Source organism: Watersipora subatra, chromosome 8, assembly GCF_963576615.1.
Source record: "Watersipora subatra chromosome 8, tzWatSuba1.1, whole genome shotgun sequence".
NCBI lineage: Eukaryota > Metazoa > Bryozoa > Gymnolaemata > Cheilostomatida > Watersiporidae > Watersipora > Watersipora subatra.
Genome location: NC_088715.1, coordinates 10,608,280 through 10,633,658, shown reverse-complemented (window position 1 = coordinate 10,633,658; position 25,379 = coordinate 10,608,280). Strand labels below are relative to the sequence as shown.

The 25,379-nt window shown below is 33.8% G+C and overlaps 1 protein-coding gene across 1 annotated transcript; it reads right to left on the bottom strand.

Moving 5' to 3' along the window:
- Positions 1-2,893: 2,893 nt before the first annotated feature.
- On the bottom strand, positions 2,894-25,311 carry LOC137402284 (uncharacterized). The gene is made up of 9 exons (XM_068088778.1): positions 25,148-25,311; positions 22,715-22,871; positions 21,012-21,195; positions 20,437-20,627; positions 16,030-16,200; positions 8,013-8,121; positions 5,425-5,964; positions 3,735-3,866; positions 2,894-3,042 (listed from the first exon to the last, which is right to left on the bottom strand). Exons 1-9 carry the CDS (start codon positions 25,309-25,311, stop codon positions 2,894-2,896), a joined length of 1,797 nt encoding a protein of 598 aa, XP_067944879.1.
- Between the last annotated feature and the right edge of the window lie 68 nt (positions 25,312-25,379).

Genomic DNA, 25,379 nt, shown 5'->3' with positions numbered 1-25,379 from the left:
TGACCTAATAAATAATACCTAACATAAAACAAGTTACAAAGAGGTTACTTTTAGAGCAGTTACATGTACGTAAAAGCCATAGGATCCCAGGCTATTGATAGTAATTGAATCACCATGTAAAATACCGAAGGCATAATGGTGCAGTTGATTCTATTTTCTTCCTGCAACCTTATTTTAGATTAAAAGCAAGTTGAATAGCATAAGAAATAGCAACAGTCATATATTTTGTGTTGCTAATGATGAGATGCTTGTTTCAAGGGGGACCAGTCAGATTAAAAATAATGTCGCATCTGGGTCAGATGACAGCTAGTTTGACAGTAATAACATTTATTACGACTTGAATAAAAGGTTTTGCTGATGATTGGCTAAATATTTATGCAAGCAGATATTTTTCTTGTTTGTCAGCATAAATATACGTGTATTTAAATATAAATAAACATACATGTATTTTTATTGTTTTAAATAGCTAGCTTTATAAGCAAAATGAAAGGGGTTTTTGTAGAAGTTGTCATGTTATGGGTTCAATAGGAGGCAACTTCTGTTAGGTACAACTTCACAATGTGTGAGTCTAAGGAGATATTCTAATTTTTGCAAAACATATTATGCTCGAAATGTTAATAAAATTGTATATGTTTTGTTCATGATTGTAACAAAGTATAAATATAATGTTAGTTAAATAATTTCTGTCTTCAAGTTCTGTGAGTATAAATATGAGAGATATACATGTGAACTTAGAGCAGTGAATATATGGAGTTGCATTCTTCATAAAAAGGCTACTTCCAAGCTGTTCCGTCAGCTTTTTGAATCAGATTATATTTATTGAAAGTTTATGTAAGTATGTCAAGGTTCAAACAGTTCATGAGCTAACAAAATAAGTTTCCTGTTGACTCTGCTGTTGCTGATCTTCCAGTTAAAAATAAAGGTTTGCATACAGTAAGAAAAACATAAGGACGATACCCTGTCAATTTATTTTACTTTAAAAAAATAAAAGTCGCCTCTTCTTGTTTATATCAGAGAGAAAGTAAGTACATAGCCATAGCCTTGTTGCAAGTTGCTTGGTATTTTAGGCACTACAAAAATGTTGAGCTCAGGGCAAGGCGTCAGTGCTATAAGTTTTGTTATGTTGCAAGTCAACCATAGTTGAAATACAATTAAAACTTCTAATGTTAAAGTATGTCAGTTATTCAATGTAATGCAATTTATCCCAGTTGCAGAATTGTACCAGAGTTGTCACCAAAACCAATCAACATGGAGGATTTGCACATTGTGGTTAATTTGGCTGCAGAAGGTGCTACTCTTGCTTTAGTACTAGAGCAGTGTAAGTAGGAACGTGCTTCTCTATTCTGTCTAAAGTATGATATGTGATATACATCATCTGTATAGATAAGTAAACATGTCTAGTCTGAGAGCATGAACACAGACTGTAAGCAGTTAATCTTTAGTTAGCTCTTTTTCACCTTTTCCTATTAGGGATACCACTGCAAATGGTCTCAATCTTAGTATATAATATATTGATTATGATATATGGTACAAAAACTTGTGGTTGGGTACCCTTCCTAACACCACCAATGGTTATTGTATGACTCAAAGTGCTGACCTACTTATCATATGTCAGCGTTCACTCTGTTAATCCACTCTATTAGCCATGTTAATTGTACATAATCTAATGATGTGATAATGATTATATGTTACAGTTTAACTTACTGTATAATTGATATTATACTAGTATACTAGTGTGAGAGATCATCAGTGTAATGAAATCATGTATATACACAACCAGTATTTAATCTTTCAACTTGGATTACAAAACAAACAGTTGATGAGCTATTTATGCAAAGGTTTTAAAAATCTAAGTAGAGAATTTTATTCCACAACAAGAGTTGAAAATATCATATTTATTTGAAAGCTGCAACAGCTTCAAACTGAATGAGTGAATAGCTAGAATTGTTGTTGCAGCTTTCCAACAGTTGCAACAAGAAGATATACACTGGGTTTCCTTGCTTTGAATAGGTTTGAGGTTGACCTCTACCGACAAGTCTTCACCCTACTGTTTTGATAATCCGTAGATGCACTTTGTTGTTCTTTTACTAACAATGTACTCCTCTACACCAAACTTGTTGAAGTGGAATCGCTCTCAGGCTGCAATTACTTTTCAGCTCCTACTTTGCTGTAGTAACTCGGCTATGATACCTGATCAGAATTCTCATCATTCTTAATAGTATTAATATACGATAATAATAGCTGCTTTTAACAGCTGGATGATTTATTCAGGTGATCAGAGATAACCAAAAGTTTTGACCCACCAAATGTGTTCATGTTAGGATAACTTCACATTTCTGTTATGTTAAGTTAGTACTGCAGGTTGTGTTACTGGGTGCGCGTGTTTGTCTTGGTGTGTGAGTGTGAGGTGATTTGCGTGGGTATGTGTATGCATGTGCGTGCAGGCATGGACATGCGCTTGTGAGTGCACATTTGCATGAACAGTTCCCAAATACATGGGTGTGTAGGGTGCGCGTGAAGACATGCACATACATCTGTTTGAGTGTTCACACGCTCGTCCAATTGAGCGCTTGAATGTGTGTGCGTGCGTGTGTGCATGTGTTTACTCACACACAAAGTGGGTTTTACCGAAGTATAGTTTTAAATCAAATATTATTTAGCTAGTGCATTCTTCAACAAAAGTAACATTAAAATATTACCATGATTTTAAAATTAACTGAGGAATGAGTAAAATACATAAAAGCTATATTCTAGTAGTTTATGTAATAAATTAGACAGAGTGATTATTAGCAGGTCTGAATATCTTGTCATATTACTCACAATTATTGCACAGATTATCTATGCAATCATTCTGAGTACAATTATTGCATTAGATTTTAGCTTTGTGCTGACATTAACTACTATGGCCTTGTTTATGTCTATCCATCTCTTTGAAAATGGCCAGGTTTTTGCCTGCAACCAAGGCTATGGCCTCGCCCATGTCTTCATCAAATTTTAAGCCCAAGCTATTGATGATATTCAGTTCCATGTTCCAGCTCATGCCTAAGATCAATGACTATTCCCATGTCAGTATCCATACTCGTGTCCTTGTCGATTTTCATATACATGCCCATGTAGATTTCTATGCCCGTAATAGTTTTCATGCATTTATATTATACATAAAAATAAATTCTAGCACATCCGGTAACATGCCGCAATATAGAAATAAAAATGGAGGTAATCATCATACAGACATCTTATTGATTATTATTAAGTTATTATTATTATTAATATTATTATTAAGTAATCACCATATAAAAAGCTTACTCAAAATCATCATTATAATGGAATATGTATATCAGCCTCATTGCTAATGTATAACTTGATAATCACAAAAGTATATTAACTTCATGTACAAATATGCATTCATAGTTGGAACACAAATGTTATACTTTAAAAAGAAATATTGTGATATAGAACCAAACAATTGGTATGTTCTGTCCACTTTAACAAAAGGAGACTGAAGCAGCAGAGCAGAAGGTAAAGTTAAACTTCTGACAGCACTACATCTAAATAAGCAGTTTAAGATCATAGAGTTAGTCATTTAGCTGAGAAAGTTGATAGAAGATAAAATATGATGATATTAATAATGATACTGTTAGTATAACTTCACTATAGAGTAGTCAGTCTTGATGAAACCTGATCATGAATATTGTTATATGATGATTAATAAGAATGTGGTCCTTATTTCTCACTCCATTTATAGAAGAGCAACTTCTTAGTCCGCCTCTGAGGTACAACCAAGGTGTTACCAGTGACACTCAAGCTATAGATAGGGTTGAGGAGACCAACAATAGCATCATCTCTCATCTCTGATACTTTCTCACCTGTAATAAAAGTATCTGAATATCTTGATTATTATTACTGTACAATCATCACATCCACACTTATTATATACTTGTATAGACAATAACTAAACAGAGAGTACCTGATAACATTTTTATTAAAAAGCTAATACAAATCTAATTAAATATAACATTGTAAGTGATAACAAACAAGCTCATATTTCGCTATAATAAGATACGATAAGTTGCAGGTTCTCTTTGTAGGAAGATCAACAAAAGATTAGCCATGTCTACCATTTGGTCAGCAAAGATAAACCATGACGATACAATTTAAAAAATCAATCATTTCGAGAAAATAGTGGTTATGGAAGAAAGTCATCTTGAGAAAGCAACCTAATCTTGCTAGAAAGTAGTAACGTCAGAAAGCAACAAACATAGCCACCAAATACTGGACTTGGCTGAGTCATCTATTGTAGCTACCTTCCCTGGCACACATTTTATATAACCGCTATAGATGTTACTGTATCATTCATTTGTATAATTGTTTTAATTCTTTCCAAGACTCTTTTGCAGCCAAAATTGCCATAGGATGATGTGCATACTATCATTAGAATTAACTGTAATTTCACTAACTTATTTGACAATCTAAATTTTGTTGGTGACAACACTAATTTATTCAACCATCAAAAATATATTAGTGAAAACATCTGCTAATTATATATAAAATTAAAAGGAAATGCTTCAAATGAAACTTTAGCCAAGAGTGTCTATAAAAATAAATGAAAAATAAGGATAAAACCAATGAAATGCTGATAAATAGAACAAGTTTTTATTGTCAGTTGTTAATTTTCATCACTAAAGATATGTTAAAATTTATATGAAGGTGCAAGTCAAGAATTCACTGTAACCTTTAGGCAAAAACCTAAAGCTGGTACCTGAGCCATAGCGGCTCTGCTAGATAAAGAGTTTGATAACTTTGATTTGGACGGTTGCCAAGTTTACTAGAAGAAAGTTGACACATTTTTGTGTTCGCTTGTTCAAACGTATATGTAATGCAACCTGTCATTACGGGGAACAGAATGATGTACCAGTCAATACTAGACTCTGTCTGTTAATATGGTAATATTAGTATTAAATACAATAATCATGACTTCAGTGTTGTATAGTCATCATTACAAGGAGAACTGATCTTGACAGAACAACTTAACCACTTTGTATTGTATTATTAGTTTAGTGAGCTTTTCAATGATATTAAATTATAAATAGGTAATTATGTATCAAATATCTAACATACTATATTGCTTTTAAACTAGTTACAAACAATAAATTACATCTCACATAATCAACTTTGGAAAACAAGCAAAGGAGATATCAATGATCTTTTACTCAATTTGACTTTGATAACATATTGTAATTTAATTTTTAAAATCATACATAAAGTGATCAAGGGTTTAAAGATACTTATACCAGGATTTGAAAACATTTTTTATCATAGAACAAATTCTGGCAGAAACATTTTACTAAATTATGAAATGCTTCATAAGCTAACATGACACTCTTAATAAATGTTACTAACCAGCACCTCATACATACAACTTACCTGTAGCATAGCTGAGTGTGTAGATGCTACTGCTGTTCAATGCAGCTACCAGTATGTAGTCTCCATAGCATACCAGACCTTGTGGAGGATAAGGGTGAGTGAAAGTCCACATGACATTACCAGTGGTGATGTTAAATCTGAAGACTTTCTTTGTCTTATGGTCAGCTATGATGACATCTTCACCAAGCCCAGCGCATATCGAAACCTGATTATCACTCAAAAGGGGGCAGCTGACGTTACGCAGAGTCTTACCAGTGAGAGAATAAATAGTTAGTCTCTTGTTAGGAGGATCAGCAATCACTACATTACCCGCTGCTACAGTCAGCATGCTATACCAACTGCCATGATAAGGGTGCTGCCAGGTTGTGATCACTCGCCCTGACAGATCATAGACACTTACTGTGCGAGGTTTACTACGACACAATATGTATAGTCTGTTTTCATGGAGGCTGATGGACTCAACAATACCAGAAGTAGAGATGAATGAGTCATGCAGCTTGTAGTTGCTATCAATTCTACTGACTGTACCATTATCCAATCCTACATATGTAACTCCTTCATGCTGACATACTGATATAGGAGCTCATGGTAGTTCTATGGATTTGAGTAGAGTTATAGACTTTGGAGGAAGTTGGGATAAAGGAGGTTGTGGTTGTTGAGGAACTACAGAGCGCTGGTTACTGTTAACTACTATGTCACCAGCTGAAACAATCTTCAACTCAATCTTACGCTTTTCACCTGAAATATTAATAATATAATAACATAATGACGTGCTTTTACGTAATAAAATATTTGTATTTTGGCAGCACAGTGCAACATCATAGAAAAGAGTCAAGACAGATTACTTAATTACTCATTTTATTCAAATAATTAGGACTTAATTACTCATTGGCTCAAATCATCTACCAGAAACATCAGAAAGTTTAACATATTAAATTTTGTAATATGAAAACAGTAAGAATAAAAATACAGTCTTTTATCAACTGACTAAAATTTAGATGTGCGAAATGTTTTAAAGTGATAAATATGAGAGTTATTTAAATAAAGATACTGTAACAGTGCTTCTATGATATTTTAGCCTGAGAGCAGATCATGCATGTAGAGACATGCTAAAATTTATTAGCTCAGTGTACAAATATTTTAACAGTGTGTCTATTATGTCTATTTTAGCCTGAGATTATAGCTTGCATGTAAATGAGACTGTACAATGTTAACCAGCTATGCGCACAAAGATACTGTAACAATTTATCTTTATGTAATATCATAACCTGAGCGTAGAGTGTCCATATCCTGCATTTTCATTGTGTTTATCATTTATATTAACTTCCAGACAAATATGGCATAAATTGTAAAGATTTGTTGATTATTGAAAGATAGGAGAAAAAATATCATATTTTTTCTCGTAATTTCTAACTAATTAATTAGTATGCAATTAGGCTAATTGCTGATTTTCTTCTAGTAGTCAGAGTTGACTCATCCCTTGTCCTATTTTTAGCGCCATCACAATTTACTGCATAATTTGACTTGTTACGTTGAGCTTGTATAGCTAACATGTCTTTCAACACAGCCCGCCCTCAGAGCAATTACTAAAGATCGCTTCCTCACTTGTAAACATAACAATTTGACTCTAGACTTATCTTTAAAGGTTGACTTGCAACAAAATTCACATTACCGTTATTTGATATGAAAATATTCACCATGTCTTACTCTGTTGTGTTGTAGGTGCCAAATATGTGGAAAGGCGATTACAAGCTTTTAAAAGCTCAAAAACCAACATAAAATCACAGCCATTGCCGTAGTTTGGGTTTCCTTTCCAAAACGGCTCAAATGTGATGTAGTTGTGAGAGATGGTTTCTGTTTACACTTCCTTGCAACCTTATTCGTCGAAATATTTTCACAAATATACTTCACGCATTTAATTAGACTATGTCTATTGTTCTTACGCGTCTGTTTTATCGTCATTGTAATGCTGTCACTTTTAGTACTGATATCTTATAACTTACCGTAAAAAATGGTTAAACTTTTCAACCTTAGCTCAAAGGAGTACATATCATTGTCTGATAATCATGATGAGCCTGTTGGTCACCTGTGATAATCGAAAAGTGCTGCAAAAATCATTTGTGAATTATTGGGTCACATGATCAGATTACGACTTGATAATTGAATAATGCTGAAACAAAACTGTAAAGTAAGCGAGCATCTATGTTTGATACGGGGTCTTTGGTCAAACCCCAAGTGTTTGTCATAAACTAGTACTACGATAAGTTTTATATTGAGCTTTGTATTGGCCTTTCAATTCACGTGAGAACATACGTGACAAGAAAATAACTAAAATTCGGGGTTATGACATCGAAATAAAAAGATTCCAATCTATGGCGGCTTTTCGTTTTTGAGCTTTTAGGAGCTTGTAATCACATTTCCACATATTTGGCACTTACAACACAACAGAGTTGGACATGGTGAACCTTTTGATACCAAATTACTGTAATGTGAATTTTGTTGCAAGTCAACTTTTAACATAAATAATATGGTAGAAGTCTTAGTATATACTATAACTTTTATCATTTATTTTGATTCTTTTAATATACCTGTTTGCCTTAGTTCGAGTTGTCCTCCCAATTCCAGTTTAGGCAACTCCTCCACAATAAATTTGTCCATCTGTTCCTTCAGCTCCTTGAATCCTCTCACAATGTCATCCTACATATCCAATGTATTAAAAACTGTTATAATCTTGACATAGACTAACATCATGTGTATAAGCTATTGTGAGAAAGCTAGAAATGTGGTTTATAGCAAAGAACACAGCGTTTAGGTTTAAAGCCAATTAGCATTTGTACATGTAAAAAAAGGCTAAACTGTTTATTCAAAAAGCTTATCCACTTCCTTTTGATTTCACATAACTGAACTGATTTTTCTTGATGATTTACACACATAAATATGTCCAATGGTATTATATTATAACTTTCTGTAGCCTATTAAAAGTGTGTATATGCGTCACAATCTCAGAAACCACGGTTAAGTCGCAAATCACGAATTCGAGTTATCTGACTTTGAAGCTGCACTAACTGAATTTATAAAATCGGTAACGATTTTTGCAACATGTGCCTCTAGACCAATCAAAGAGTGACATTTCTGAATCTGAAGTCAGTTCAGCCAATGGAAGTGTCCAAACCTTGAAAAAATAACTTGAAACCGTTGCTTCGCTAAACAGGAAGCACTGAAAAATGGTGTTCGATAGAAGTATAATCAATTTTTTTTGCTGGTTTTTAAGATAACTCTAACATTTTGGACACTTTTAATGAGTACTTTGGTATTCCTGATGTCGGAAGCAGTGAACGTAACGGGAATGACGATGATATTTTTGAATGACAATGATTAGAATATTATAATATTTAATTATAAGAATAATTATTCGATTTTACCAGATCGAAGTATATGGTGTCCAATGGTGTGCAAATGTGACTGTTATCATCTTTCAAAAAAAGCTTTGGTGATACTATGGCTGTGCCCGAACTCGTGATACTGCCAAGCCATTTTAAACACCTGAAAAATTATTAATAAGTAATACATTTTCTGATAGATATACAGCGATTTCTTTGACAGCTAGATAAAATATGTTTAAATTTTTAAATTCAGGAACATTTTTGTATATAAATCAGGGCTGTCGATTCTCCCAGATTTTGCAAGACCCTGCCGGAAGTTAAATTACCTTCCCACAAAAATAAAATCACGCAGTATACTCCCGGATTTATGTTTTGTGCTCTAGTATAAACTACCGAGCCATTTATCTATCAGTCGCTATAGCGTTAACACAATGCGTGTAATCTAATGATAACAAAATACTCACTGTATCGCCAAAAACACTTTTTTATGACTTCGTGCATAGAATTATCGTTTGGTAACTTTATGGCCTTTGAATTAGGCACTCGAATATTTCAGAACATTTGTTTTTCGTAGGCTTAAGAGCCACCTAGGTCCAAGTAAAAGTTCATATGTATAGCCATTTGGGTGGGCTGTTCCCACAGGTTTGAAATTCTCCTGTTTCGATGTCGCGAGATACGATCCACCATTCAGTCATGTCCAAAAAACTCAAGTACGCATCAAAATTATAACCGGAATGAACCAAATAATGGCCCTTCATTGCATCAAGCACTAAGGGTAGTTAGGATGTATCGTCCTGTCATTGTACCTGCTGCTTTGAAACAGAGTTGAAAGCTGACCTACTCAAAAGTGTTAAAAGTCAGCCAAAACCTACAACTTGAAACATCAAGGAGCAGTAGCTACCTCATCTCAAATCAGTGCAGACCCAAATGTTCATAGAGATGATGCAGCATCCCCGTCTAATTACCAAATTCATTTACATTGAAAATTTGAGAGTTTTATGTTTACGTTATGTTCATCACCACGGGATACAATGTTTTTTGCAGAACAAAAATGTAGAACATTAAGTTCGTAAAAGTCGCCTATGATTTGTTTTTTATATTTTGGTAGTTCACTTAGGCATAATTTTAGAGCTGTAATACAATGTTTACCTGTTTAGGTCTCTATTTGAAAATGTTCGGCTAGTGCGAGGCTATAGAGGCTAATTTCTCCCTCATTTGCATAGCACCAAGTTGACAGGTCTGATATATATAAATACAGAAATCTAATAAATCTCACAACATCTTGATATTGGTTGCTTTGACATTTTGACTTGTAAACAATTTGTGCATTTGTTTTCGTTTCTCAAACTTTAATACCAGTTTTCTCAAAACTATGTTTTCGCACTAATGGTAAACATGCATTGAGTTTATTGACCATAAAATCTGCTGTTTTTGAGCTAGAAGGAAAAATCCTTTTGCAAATAACTCTGAGAATTTCTTCATTTTTATAGTGTTGATAACTGTGAATCTCAGACAATCGACTTAACCATGGCTTCTGAGATGATGACCTATTTACCAAATACAAAAAATGTAAACGATGTATATGATGATAGAAATTATATGTGTCAAAACCATATTTTTATTTAACATGTACAACATATAAAATTCTAACTTTTAAACTTTCTATCTGAAATCTTTTTTATGCAAATTAAATGAAATAAGAAAAAAATACAAAAGGGAGTTCATAGAAGTGTGTGTATAAAAGAGGTTACTGTTGCAGCAGAGGCTCATCGTATTCAAAGTTTTGATGAACGATATTTGTACCTTTTGATACAAACATAAAAATGATATTGTAAAGGTTTCTACCAGCCCTTTACTTTCTAAAAGAGCCATCAAATAATCCAACAGACCGAACGTTTATTCAATAAAATATCTATTCAATAAAACATATATTTGAGCGTCACCTCTATTTGAATGTCACCTCTATTTGATGGCCAATATGAGAGAAGAGTTGAAAAGTAGGGCACCACCCTCTGTTTGAACCCCACCTCCACCTTACCACCAGTTTAACTCTTTTGCTACCGCATTAAATTCTGACCGATTAATTATTTTGCCCAAATTAATTCAAAAAGATTTTCGAAAAAAATGATGTACCTCTTGTATTTAAGCAATATCTCGAGAATAAATACACAGATATTGTTTTACTGTAAAAGGCATCTTATTCATAAAATAACTTTCTACAAGATAAGTATAAAATTGTTTAGTATATCCTACTCTCGTAGTTTTTCCTAGCTTTGAACCAACGCGTTGTGTTTCTTATTGCCATGGGAATAACGATCTGGTTTTGCTGTTTTGAAAAATAATTAGAATTGGAGTTGTTGAGCCAAATTTTTTTCTAATAATTGCACTCGGGTGGCAGCAAGGTTGTTTCGTTGGAAACAGAATTTGATTAGCCTAGTTAATGTGTACATTTCATTATGAAAAGAAAAGTGAAACCCTATTGATAAGCCGATACACCAGCTTACGGTCTTTACTTATATTACTGCACTAGCCGATACATCGACTTGCTGTAGCGGAAGAGTTAACCGCCAGTCGGATCTTTATGAACTCATAAAATCAAGTGAATATTAAAAAAGTGCCCACAAAATCGTATTTATATATTTATATATAATATAATTTATATATATATAAACTAGTGGGTTTGTCTTCTCTCGAGTATCGGGTAATAGAAAGTTTGAGCAATTTGATTTGGTGGGTGTGGGTTTTGACAGGCGAGTTCGGGTTTTCGTACATGGATCCATTGAGTAAAGTGAACAACAACTCGGTCTATGGCGTCGTGCACTTTTGAATTTTTAACAACCTGTTTGTTAAAGTTTCGAGTACAAGTTTCAGTAGATAAATTAGTAAAAATAGATAAATTGATTAAAAATATAATTGCTTTGTAAACTTTAAGATATGTCTAACGTTTATAAAATTAAAACATAAAATCCGTGTCAACAAACCTGATACTCCAAACACCTGTTGGGCAAGAAGTACTCGTGCCCAACACTAATAGAGACTAGCTGTGCCTCCCGGCGTTGCACGAGTATTGAAAGTCAGCTTCTAAACAATAGGAAGTAATGAGAGTAGCCTACCACTTGCTATTAGCTTGGTGATTTGCCAATGGAAGATGGTATTGAAATCAACTTATAAACGATGAGATATAGTGAGAGTTGTCTGCCACCTGCTGGCAGCCAACTCTCCCGCAAGTGGCAGGCCCTTGCCAATGGAAAGTTTCCGTGAGCTTGCTAAGACTAAGCTTTCAATGACTGTACGCCATTATGTTGCTTACGCATGGTCTGGCTACAGCTATTCTAATAGCCATAGCTGGACATACCGAAGGACCATAGAAAACAGACGAACTTTGAGAAGTATCTATAGATATTTATGTTTTTCAAAATATGCTGTTGTATATCGTCTGTCTGTATGAATTCCGGCTATGGCTGTAGCGCATGCCGATTATGTTACCAATGTGGCAAAGTGTTATGATGCGGCAAGTAGTGTATGAAGCAGTGCAGGTTCAATTACTATATCTGAGGTCAGGGCCAATTCTTTTTGGACGAACCATTAAATTGTCCCCATGGGAAAAGTCTCCGTATAGTTGCAGCGTTTCTGTAATCAAAGTTTTGATAGATAGCTTCTAGTGGAACAGTAGCCTTTTTATAGACACACACTTCTATGCAAGAATTATGAAAATTAATTCTACATATTCAGGATTTTTATTTCGTTTACTCAGCTCGTATTAATTGTATCACTGAATGATCTTTTATTGAAATCATAGCAAAAGCAACTTAATTTAGCCATTTCTTGCTAATTGTATTGCATTTACACCGAAAACTTTTATAGCTGTTTTATTTTTCCTAATTTATTTGACCTGCACGAAACATTTTCTTGATGATATGAGGAAACATAAGTTTAAAAGTTGTTTGACAAAGTTTAAAAGCCTTTACAGCTATTTTTTATCTCTTCTAATTTATTTCAGTTACCCAAAACACTTTTCTCATGATATGTAGTTTAAAAGGTAGAATGGAAAATGTTGTTATATGTTAAATACATATCAATTTTTGAAAAAAAAATACATTTTTATTACTCAGGCAACCCTGGGTAGCCCTGCTAGTTAAAAATAAATCGTTTTTTCCATAACAATCAAATCTCTTGTTTTCCAACGTCAGAGCTTTTGGAATTTTTTTTAACTTTGAAAGGCACCCAAGGAAAATAACTAATGACTGTCTCAGGTGAACAATTCCTTGTTTAACACAGTTTTGATACATTGAATTGCATGTACATAAAAACGGTTTACATTTTTGCTGGTAGATGAACAAATAATTTAGGTTAAAAGTTATGTTTGGTGAGTGAAACATTTACGTGTTGCATTTGTGCTAATAGCCGCGTCTAAAAGTTTTGCAAAAAAAGCATATTTGAACGCTATAATACCAACTAGTTCAGCAGTGCAGAAGAAAAGTTGAGGTCAGAAGATATTGTGGAAGGACAACCAGGAAACGTTCATTCTATCTAAAGCAACAATCAGAACACAGCGATCAGAGCAAACTATGCAATAATTTTTGTTTTACAAACAATAATTTTCCTTTCTGTTTGTAATATTACAGTAATACTTCAACTTACGAGTGCTCCAACGTACGAGAAACTTGAGATACGAGCCATCTTTTAAGCAAGTTTTAGCATTAACATACGAGCCATGTTTCAGATACAAGCACGTGAGTCAGTTGCCAAGTACAGTATGCCGGAGGTGTTTTATGAGAACAGCATCACTCTGTATTTTTCAACTGCTCGGGTTATACTTTTTGTACCGTGTTTTTTGCGCGATTTTCAGTGCAGAATTATGTGAATTAAAAGTACAGTGCGTAGACCAAAAGTTTGCCAGTAAAATGAAAGATGAAATGCAAAGAAAAAGCAAATGATAACAATTGATATTAAACAGAAAATTATGGAAAAATATGCGAAATTTGCATGTGTGATTGAGCTAGCTCAGCAATATGACAGAAATACATCCACAATTATCAAACAGAAGGATTATATTCAGGGCATTTATTTAGCTCGCAAATGGACTAACCATAGTTTCTAAACGGCGCAGAGACTGCTCAGGCATTGCATAAAAGATAAACAATTGGCCGGTGACAGCGTAACTGAACGATGCTATGTGAAAGGTCGGCGCTATCTATCAAACTATAAACATTCGGACAAGTTGGCTAGTGGTCGTACATTAACCGTTTGTGACGACACCTGTGTTCATCCTAATCGCAACATGTTAAAAGGGCGACAAAGGCCGACGTCCTCAGATAGGTTTATATTAAAATGGCCGGCTAGTCGTGAAAGCGAGACAAACAAAAATTAGCTAACCAGCGAGAAACTGCTAACTATGAACGCCGAAGAGATTTTAATTACGTTAAGTTAAAAATGAAAGTTTGCTTTTAGGTTTGCTTCTAAGTTTGTCTTTTAAAACTGATAAAATCCTAATTTATCAAAGTCAACGGTTGTAATGAAAAACAACTCTCTATATAACTCTTCAGGATATCTCCCTCTCTGGCAAATACTAGCGTTAGCTGCTATTGTATGTATTTAATTTTACATTTTAATAATCACATTTCCTTGCATTATTTTTTATTTGTTGCTTTTTAAAAGCTTGTGGTAAGTTAGGACAACAACCAACATGTTCTTTCTGTCACAATATCTTGTTTTGCGTGTTTTATTTGCATTTTTTAGAGTATGGAAACTAATCAATATATATTTAATTGTTCAATATATAAACAAATTGCACCAACATGCGAGTAAATTAGCATACGAGCTCAGTCTCGGAACGCATTAAGCTCGTAAGTCGAAGTATGACTGTATTATGCTTTGTGTATGTCACTGGTTTATGATTATATATTTGTAGGATATGATGGTTTATCATTATACAACTTAAAAACTAGCAGATTTATAGCCTATTATTTGATAGCAGCATTACATTAATCCCATCAAACAATTGATCGACGGTCGTAACCCCTAATATATTGCACATGAAAAGTTAGTTTTGGTTGCAAACTGTAGCAAACGTATCAATAAGTGCAGTGAAACTTTATGCAATATTGGTAAATATTGATACAAAGTAAAAATTTGTCTTCAAAAAGAAAGAAATAAAATTAGAAAGCTCTAACAAAATGCAAAGCAGGACACAGGCTTTAACCCTTTTGATGCTGTAGACGCATTTATGCATTTTCTATGGTCGACTGCTGTAGACACATTTTTGCGACTTTCCCCGCAATTGTGTAGTCACTTCATTTTATTAGTCGTTGACAACATAACCCACAATCTTTAGGACTTTTATGATATTGAAAAAATTGTTTGAAGATACATCTACATGTATAAAATTAGCCTAAAACAACGAAGCAATATAAAACGTTTGTTTGAGAACTACTAACCTAAAATTGAACAATTTTTGTGTAAGTTTTGCTAAGTACCATGCGGGTGAGAAAACAGTAATTACTTATGTTGGTGAGGTTATAGCCCACTCAGATTAAGATTTTTGTTATTATACATATAATTAAAGCACCAGCAGAGACTCTGATAGTGGTGAAAGTAATAGTTTTGTAAGAGTTAGTAACATTGTGGAGGATCGTCTTAGCTTCAGAGCGATCGTTTACCATAACTTTATCATTGCACAAAGTATAGATACATTGAATTCTTTGCATAGCAGTGTTAGTTAAAATGTTGGCAAAATAAAATATGTTACGAAAATGTTCTAGATAGAGTTCGAAATTAAAAGAATATTGTACACATATCCTGAAGCAATATCGGCAATTTTTTGGTAAAATGGCTGGCATTAGGCCGATAGCTAAATTTGTACAAGGATGGCTGTGAAAGGTTTAAAATCATTGCAGGTTAAGTGTAAGCAACAAATATCAACTGGTAGAGATATTTCTCAGTTTTTCAATGCATATTTTTAGGAGATCATTGAGAAGTTTTTGGTAAACTAGCAGAGTTACTGCATCCAAAAGGTATAAACTTTGTGGATGCAGTAACTTTTATTGCTCCACAAAAAATGAAGGCAAAAAATAAGCAATATTCACTTCAGCTGTAAAAAAAGCGAACATATATTTCCCGAAAATTCTGACGAGCCATTGGCAAAATACAATTCCAGGCTTTGTTTGAATTCAACCTCCACTATTATTATAGTACTATTTTAGATATTCAAATATTTACATACTGGGGGAGAATGTTTGATTTTAGTCTCCAACATATCTCTGTGATTTCTGAGACTTCTCCATTTATCAAGGACCACATCCTCCAGAAAGTCAGTAATCTGTACTTTAGACTTCTGCCTGTTCTCGAGCACCTTCTTCTCTATTTCATCATACTGCCCCTTCAGTGAGTTTATCTACAGTTATAGTCAAATCTGATACAAAACAAGAAAATAAACCTAGCTGTTTTGAATGTCTCTCTAGATATATAAAATTAAAATTTCACTTTTTGCTCAGGCAGTTCACAGGTACATTGAGTTAGTTTTAATCCAAATAAAACACGTAATTTTGCTTTCTACCTACTCTATGTTTTTTGCTCAGACAGTTTACAGTTTTAACCCTTTGGCTGGTGAAACGACCAAAATTCTGTTTACCGGTTGCGTGGGAAAACGACATTCATGTCGCTTTCGGTAGACGTTTATAAAGCTGTCACCTTGTAACGTTAAACAAAGGACATTAACACTAGTAAGCTTTAGGTGTCATCCACAAAATATTGGTTGATGATTTACAATATCGAACGATTATCTGAGAGGCGTTGCTTTGTGCTAAAAGCTAAACCAATCGCGCTTCCATGGAAAAAAGTAAAAGTTTGAAAAACCATTCAACATCGGCTCGACATTCAAAACGGTAAAACAAAAAACTGATTGTTCCAGCGATAAGCATAAGCAAAATTTTCATAATAATCTGCTCAAAAATTATGATGCATTATTGCTATGGTCACCTTGATAATACCAACCGTATGTACAGTGGTAACTATAGCATCACAATTGAAAATATAATTATGATGCAATATTGTTATGGTCACCTTGATAATATCAAGCGTATAGACAGTGGTAACTATAGAATCACAATTGAATATATAATTATGATGCATTATTGTTATGGTCACCTTGATAATACCAACCGTATAGACAGTGGTAACTATAGCATCACAATTGAATATATAATTATGATGCATTATTGTTATGGTCACCTTGATAATATCAGCCGTATGCACAGTGGTAACTATAGCATTACAATTGAATATATAATTGTGATGCATTATTGTTATGGTCACCTTGATAATACCAACCGTATGCACAGCGGTAACTATAGCATCACAATTGAATATATAATTATGATGCATTATTGTTATGGTCACCTTGACAATACCAACCGTATACACAGCGGTCACTATAACATCACAATTGAATATGTAATTATGAAGCATTATTGTTATGGTCACCTTGATAATACCAACCGTATACACAGTGGTAACTATAGCATCACAATTGAATATATAATTATGATGCATTATTGTTATGGTCACCTTGATAATACCAACCGTATACACAGCGGTCACTATAACATCACAATTGAATATATAATTATGATGCATTATTGTTATGGTCACCTTGATAATACCAACCGTATACACAGTGGTCACTATAGCATCACAATTGAATATATAATTATGATGCATTATTGTTATGGTCACCTTGATAATACCAACCGTATGTACAGTGGTAACTATAGCATTACAATTGAATATATAATTATGATGCATTATTGTTATGGTCACCTTGATAATACCAACCGTATGTACAGTGGTAACTATAGCATCACAGTTGAATATATAATTATGATGCATTATTGTTATGGTCACCTTGATAATACCAACCGTATGTACAGTGGTAACTATAGCATCACAATTGAATATATAATTATGATACATTATTGTTATGGTCACCTTGATAATACCAACCGTATACACAGTGGTAACTATAGCATCACAATTGAATATATAATTATGATGCATTATTGTTATGGTCACCTTGATAATACCAACCGTATACACAGTGGTAACTATAGCATCACAATTGAATATATAATTATGAAGCATTATTGTTATGGTCACCTTGATAATACCAACCGTATGCACAGTGGTAACTATAGCATCACAATTGAATATATAATTATGATGCATTATTGTTATGGTCACCTTGATGATACCAACCGTATGTACAGTGGTCACTATAGCATCACAATTGAATATATAATTATGATGTATTATTGTTATGGTCACCTTGATAATACCAACCGTATGTACAGTGGTAACTATAGCATTACAATTGAATATATAATTATGATACATTATTGTTATGGTCACCTTGATAATACCAACCGTATACACAGTGGTAACTATAGCATCACAATTGAATATATAATTATGATGCATTATTGTTATGGTCACCTTGATAATACCAACCGTATACACAGTGGTAACTATAGCATCACAATTGAATATATAATTATGAAGCATTATTGTTATGGTCACCTTGATAATACCAACCGTATGTACAGTGGTAACTATAGCATCACAATTGAATATATAATTGTGATGCATTATTGTTATGGTCACCTTGATGATACCAACCGTATAGACAGTGGTAACTATAGCATCACAATTGAATATATAATTATGATGCATTATTGTTATGGTCACCTTGATAATACCAACCGTATGCACAGTGGTAACTATAGCATCACAATTGAATATATAATTATGATTCATTATTGTTATGGTCACCTTGATAATACCAACCGTATACACAGTGGTAACTATAGCATCGCAACTGAATATATAATTGTGTTGTAATTACCGTCACTAAAAATATAGAGATAAATTACCCAGTTATTTCTATAGATATACTTAAGATTTAATTTACTGTGTGAGATGGTATGTTAATAAGGTTCAGGGAATAGGCACGATCTCTCAGAAGCGCTTTAAGATGATTGATCGGTGCTGATGTCAAAGTGTTGATGTGCTATACTGAATGTCACAGGTATGAGTTTTAGTCTTGTCACAGACTATATTTTAATCTAACATTAAACAGAGAGTTAGGCAGACATTAAACAGAGAGTTAGACAGACATTAAACAGAGAGTTAGACAGACATTAAACAGAGAGTCAGGCAGACATTAAACGGAGAGTTAGGCAGACATGAAACATAGAGTTAGGCAGACATTAAACAGAGAGTTAGGCAGACATTAAACAGAGAGTTAGGCAGACATTAAACAGAGAGTTAGGCAGACATTAAACAGAGAGTTAGGCAGACATTAAACAGAGAGTTAGGTAGACATTAAACAGAGAGTCAGGCAGACATTAAACTGAGAGTGAGGCAGACATTAAACATAGAGTTAGGCAGACATTAAACAGAGAGTTGGGCAGACATTAAACAGAGAGTTAGGCAGACATTAAACAGAGAGTTAGGCAGACATTAAACTGAGAGTGAGGCAGACATTAAACAGAAAGGCAGACATTAAACAAAGAGTTAGACAGACATTAAACAGAGAGTTAGACAGACATTAAACAGAGAGTCAGGCAGACATTAAACGGAGAGTTAGGCAGACATGAAACATAGAGTTAGGCAGACATTAAACAGAGAGTTAGGCAGACATTAAACAGAGAGTTAGGCAGACATTAAACGGAGAGTTAGGCAGACATTAAACAGAGAGTTAGGCAGACATTAAACAGAGAGTTAGGCAGACATTAAACAGAGAGTTAGGCAGACATTAAACAGAGAGTTAGGTAGACATTAAACAGAGAGTCAGGCAGACATTAAACTGAGAGTGAGGCAGACATTAAACATAGAGTTAGGCAGACATTAAACAGAGAGTTGGGCAGACATTAAACAGAGAGTTAGGCAGACATTAAACAGAGAGTTAGGCAGACATTAAACTGAGAGTGAGGCAGACATTAAACAGAAAGGCAGACATTAAACAAAGAGTTAGACAGACATTAAACAGAGAGTTAGACAGACATTAAACAGAGAGTTAGGCAGACATTAAACAGAGAGTTAGGCAGACATTAAACAGAGAGTTAGGCAGACATTAAACAGAGAGTCAGGCAGACATTAAACAGAGAGGCAGACATTAAACAGAGAGTTAAGCAATGAAGAAAATTTGTTGATATAAACCAATAGTGCTACAGTTATTGTATGGTCATTTGATGAAAAAGTTAAGTTTAGGTTTTTCCCTTTAAAAGGAGCAAAGTTTTGAGTTGGGGGACAGTCTTAAAATTCCAAAATCTTTACTTCGATTTAAAATCTGTCAACATTAAAGTTCAAGGTCAGCATACACCATAAAAGGAAATATTTCAGATGATGTATGATGTGAGACAACCATACTTTAGCTAGCTGTTGTTCTCTTGAAATAGAGAAAAGCTCATACTGCGACTTCTGTAATGAACCAGCCCTTAATTGCAAATAATTCTCGATCTCTGACTATTCTATAATTGATGTATAAAATAGGAAACAGAAACAAGTGGAAAATGCAAGTCAAAAGGTGCAGAAAATAATTAAACACAAACATAGACTGAGCTATTTCACCAACCTGCTCATCTCTCTTTTTATGAATCATTGTTAGCATGTACTCAGTCTGACTGTCATATTCAGAGACCATCTTAGATATTCGCTTGAACAACACTTCAAACTGCTCATCCCTAGCTGAACTTTCAGCAGATATCGTACCTGATAGAAGGGCTGATGCCAGGTCCTCTAATGGAAGCAAAGAGTGTGTAGAACCTAAATAAGAATATAACTTCACATATACCAATCATACATAACAAATAACAACTATACCAATATACGTATACTATACTATACCAATTACATAAAACAATGACTCATTACAAATAATGACTGTGGTAAATAGTAAAAGCATTTAGACAGTTATTGATGCATTACTCGTATTACTTGAAAATAAAATGAAAAATACAAAATACTCATGCTTGACTCAAAAGCAGATGCATTGATACAGCTTGAACATGTTACACTGAAAAAAGTATAGCTGATAATATCATCACGGGTCAATTGATGTTATGAGATATCATACTAAAACTAATATCTTGTTTTTAACAAATCTAATATGTTTAGAGACCTACACAAACCTACCATAACCACACTTACTAGTGTCACAGGTTGGTAATTCAGAAACGCACTTAAGGCAGCTGAGCACATAGCAGACTCCACACCCAAGAATATATTGTTGGTCTTTATGATTTGGGCAGCTGCTGACTTTAGCTTTTTGTTGTTGAGTCAGGTACTCAAGTATTGTTATCTTATGATGCTCCTCCAGCATTTCATCATGACCCTTAAATATAAAAGCAGCACAATACTGTGACTTTTGAATTATCGATCTGAACTTATCGATGACTTTTTGATCTCATGTTTTGAATTACAGAATGTTGAGGAACATGTTATTGGTAAAAAAACACTTGAAGACTCCAACAGAAGAATGGTTAATGTCACATTTCCTCAAAATTTTTGGGTCTTCTTCCCTTAAATAGTTCTGGCCACAAAGTTTAGTCTGTGTGACTATATAATGTAGAATAAGGAATAAGGAACATGTTATCAGTAAAATATTTATGTAAAAATAATAAAGCAAGTTTAGAACCGATTCTCATCAGGTTGGTTTTACTAGAGTTTAGTGATTATGAGGCACAGATAGCACTTAATTTACCAATACTCAATGAGTAGTTATTTAGACTCAGACTAAAGTATGTTGTCTTGCTGTACATTATACTGATTCTAGAAAAAATTTTTTAAACCATGAAACCATTACGACTTAAATTGAAATTAAATGAACATAAAACTCACAATAGACCAAAGTCACTATAGCTGATATTACACAGTATCAAGGAATACCGCACATCCACATTCAAACCCTTTCACTGCCATCCATGTAGAAATTTAGCTATCAGCCTACTGCTAGCCATTTTACAGAAAACTGCTAATTTTGCTTCATAATATTTATACAAAACTTTTCAACTTCAAACTCTAACTAGAACACTTTTGTTATATATTTCATTTGACCAGCATGTTAACAAATAGTGGTAAGCAAAAAGTACATTTTATTTATATTTTATGCATTGCTAAAGCTACTGTATGTGAAGCTACTATCGCTACAAAACTAAAACAGTCTTCTGTTCTCTTACTCTTACAAAACTATTCCTTTCACCACCGTCAGAGCCAGTGCTGCTTCTTTAATTATCTGTGTAAACACTAAAATCTGAGTATAAATTGGCTACAATGTCAGCAAAATAATTAATTACCGGTTTTCTAACTCGAGAGGTATTTACTAAAGTCCTAATACCGTAACACTAAATAGTCTGAAACTCAAAAGGAAAAATGTTCGTTTTTATGTTGGAAGTTCTCAAAGAAAAGTTTAAAATTGCTTGACAAAACTTTCAATATCATACAAGTCCTAAAGATTGTTGGTTATGTTGTCAACAAATAATAAATTTAAGTTACTACGCAATTGCTGAAATATTCGCAAAAAGGAGCATACGGCAGTTGACCATAGATTTTACATGAATGGGCATACAGCTGTAAAAGGGTTAAATTTTCTAAAAAAAACAGCATTGGTTTGTGAAAATAAAAAAGTCCAGCCTAAAATTTAAGCATGCATAAACTTTTGCTGATGAGCAAGAAAACTTGTATTGCATTTCTATAGTACCTCCATATGTGATTTTGTACAGTTGCATAGTACTATAAAGTGCTTGGTTACCAACATCAGTTACATGCAAAATGATAATATATACTAACAACTTCACACAGAACTACTGCCCACAACATATTCAAATTATCATATATAAAGGAAAAACTCGTACCCCCAAATGAGCAGGGCAGAACTTCTTACAGCAGTAAGTACAATAAATGATAGCTTTCTGCCTTGCTGAGCACTTCTTTAGACAAACATCACAGAGTGTCTTGTCTGTACCCAAGTCATAGGATGGGAGACTGTCTGGTGGCATCTCAAACGCTTGGCTACAAAGAACCAGTCATAAGTGATAATATTTTTGCTACAGGGGTCATACAGTGTCATGTGATGCATTCTATGGTAGATAAGTCTATTTCTAAACTTGGGTTGGCAGTAGATCAATCTCTGAATCTACATCTGTCAAGGGTAGGCTTGAGAGGTTTTATTATTAAAATTGAAACCGAAGTAGCTAAAACTGTTTACACAGCTACATCATTATGGTCACAGGTATCAGAAGACATAATTAACTAATAGTCTGTATCTTCCTGTGTATCTCTTGCTTACGTCAGTTGCTATTACACTTATTAAGCTTGTGTGTCTATAGTAGATCAATATATGACCATGACGTGTGACACGCTATGAGTCATTCTATGATAGGTAAGTTTCTTTATGAATTGTACAGTGATAGGTGAAAAACTCTGAGGCATAAATCAGTAGGTGTGTCCCTTGCTAAATTGGTTCATTGACATTGAACGAATCCATGAATCTACATCTGTAAAGAGTAGAGGGGAGAGGTTTTATTACTAAAATTAAAACTGAAGTAACTAAAAATTGTATCATAGGAATAAATAAGTATCAGAAGTAAATACATATCAGAAGACATGAATATTAGTCCGTCTTTATTTTCCTGAGTATCTCTTGCTTAAACTATCAGCTATTTTTGCCGATAAAAGAGTCTCTGAAAGATCCGATTAAATGTGAAATGTACTTAAAGTAAACATGAGGAGATACAAATACTTGAAGTTAATAGATATTAACCCTACAATGTGGAAGGTCTATAGTTAGACAGAAAAAAAGGCCTAATGATTCCCTGTCGTCCTTGTAGATTAGGAGTCTGGTCTCTGTTTTACTTAGATACCATTAGAGACAAACATATATATTATAACACACCGGAATATTAAAGTTGTCTTTAAACTGAACAAAATATTTCTGACTTGAAGATGAACTAGCACTAAGTTTTGGTAATTTTATCAGAATGTATCAGTGCGCTTCTGTTATCTATGACTGTTTTTGATATTTGATGTGATATGACAGCAAGTATAATTGGAGATTAAAATTGACAAATTTTGATCTCGGTAAAATGCTCAGATCGAACAAGACAGTGATTATCATGTCTATAGTTGCAAAGAAACTGACAAAATGAAAACGCAGAACACAATTTGATCGGACTAGCCAATATCAACCAAAGCATCGATAGCAAATAGTCTCATCATTTTGAATATATCTTTCCTTTGAGCTTTTTAACTGCGATGAGTTTTGACGATATTAATCTTGAAAAATCCTGCCTTTCAAATCAATTGAGACATCAAGAACAATTACAAACGATAAAAAATACTTATACTTTCTGATAAAATCTATCAAATGTTTATATAAGTTTATCTTTTAGGGTGTTAATTAATAAGATCCCCAAAGTTGATTGTGAGACACACAGAAGCAGGCAGAACATCTTTACTTTTCAGTTTAAGAGATTAGGAGAAACTTGATATGAAATTATACCAACTAATTTACCAAACTATATTACTATTGTTAATCATTATTAAAAACAATGTTTAAACAGCAAATATTTTGCAATAAACCAATAAAGCCGTATGAATATAGGCTGCCAGCTGAAAGAACATTTTGAATTAAATATTTAGTGCTGAGATGGTCAACTTCAGCACAAATGCAAGTATGCTATTTAATTATGATGTAGCCCTGGAGCAGGACTTTGATTTTACTTTGATTATCAAATGTTTGTATAGCCGGTTGGTTGGTATTTGCATAAAAAGATTAGAGGTAGGTCAATGTTTGTATAAAAGGGTTAGTGACTGTTTTATGAAGGTTTAATGAGTGTTTATATAAAAGGTTGGTGAGTGTTTGTATAAAGGGTTAGTGAGTGTTTATATGAAGGGTTAGTGAGTGTTTACATGAAGGGTTAGTGAGCGTTTATATGAAGGGTTAGTGAGTGTTTATATAAAGGGTAAGTGAGAGTTTGCATAAACGGGAATATAGCATTTCTCAATTTTAGACAGTCATATAGAGTGTTGATTTTTCATTTTTAAATTGCTACGTTTACTTTTATGTGCGTCATGGAAGTAAATCTGTAATGGATCTCAGGGAGGTATTTGCAGTAAGAATGCAGTTCCAGTAGCAGTAAGTGTCAACTGCACATTAGAATGTTGTAATGATTGCAAAACTACTGTGTATTGCGCTGCAATGATGCAATGTAGTTCTGATGCATCACAACCCAGGCTATGTGCACTATTATATAATATAATTTTAACCAACATATAGTAAGACTCACCCACATCCACTGTTTCCACACAGCAGCAGGTGTTTGCTCTCATAGTAAGTGGTCAAACAGGTCATACAGTGGATATGACTGCATGGCAGCACTTTGGGGTTGATAATGGTGTCACTTTTACGGCAACAAAATTCACACTCAACATCCGCTACAGCCTCAGCCATTGTAACCTAGAAATACAAACCGCCCGTGTCTGAGATTCATCTCACTACATATATATAAGTATAACATC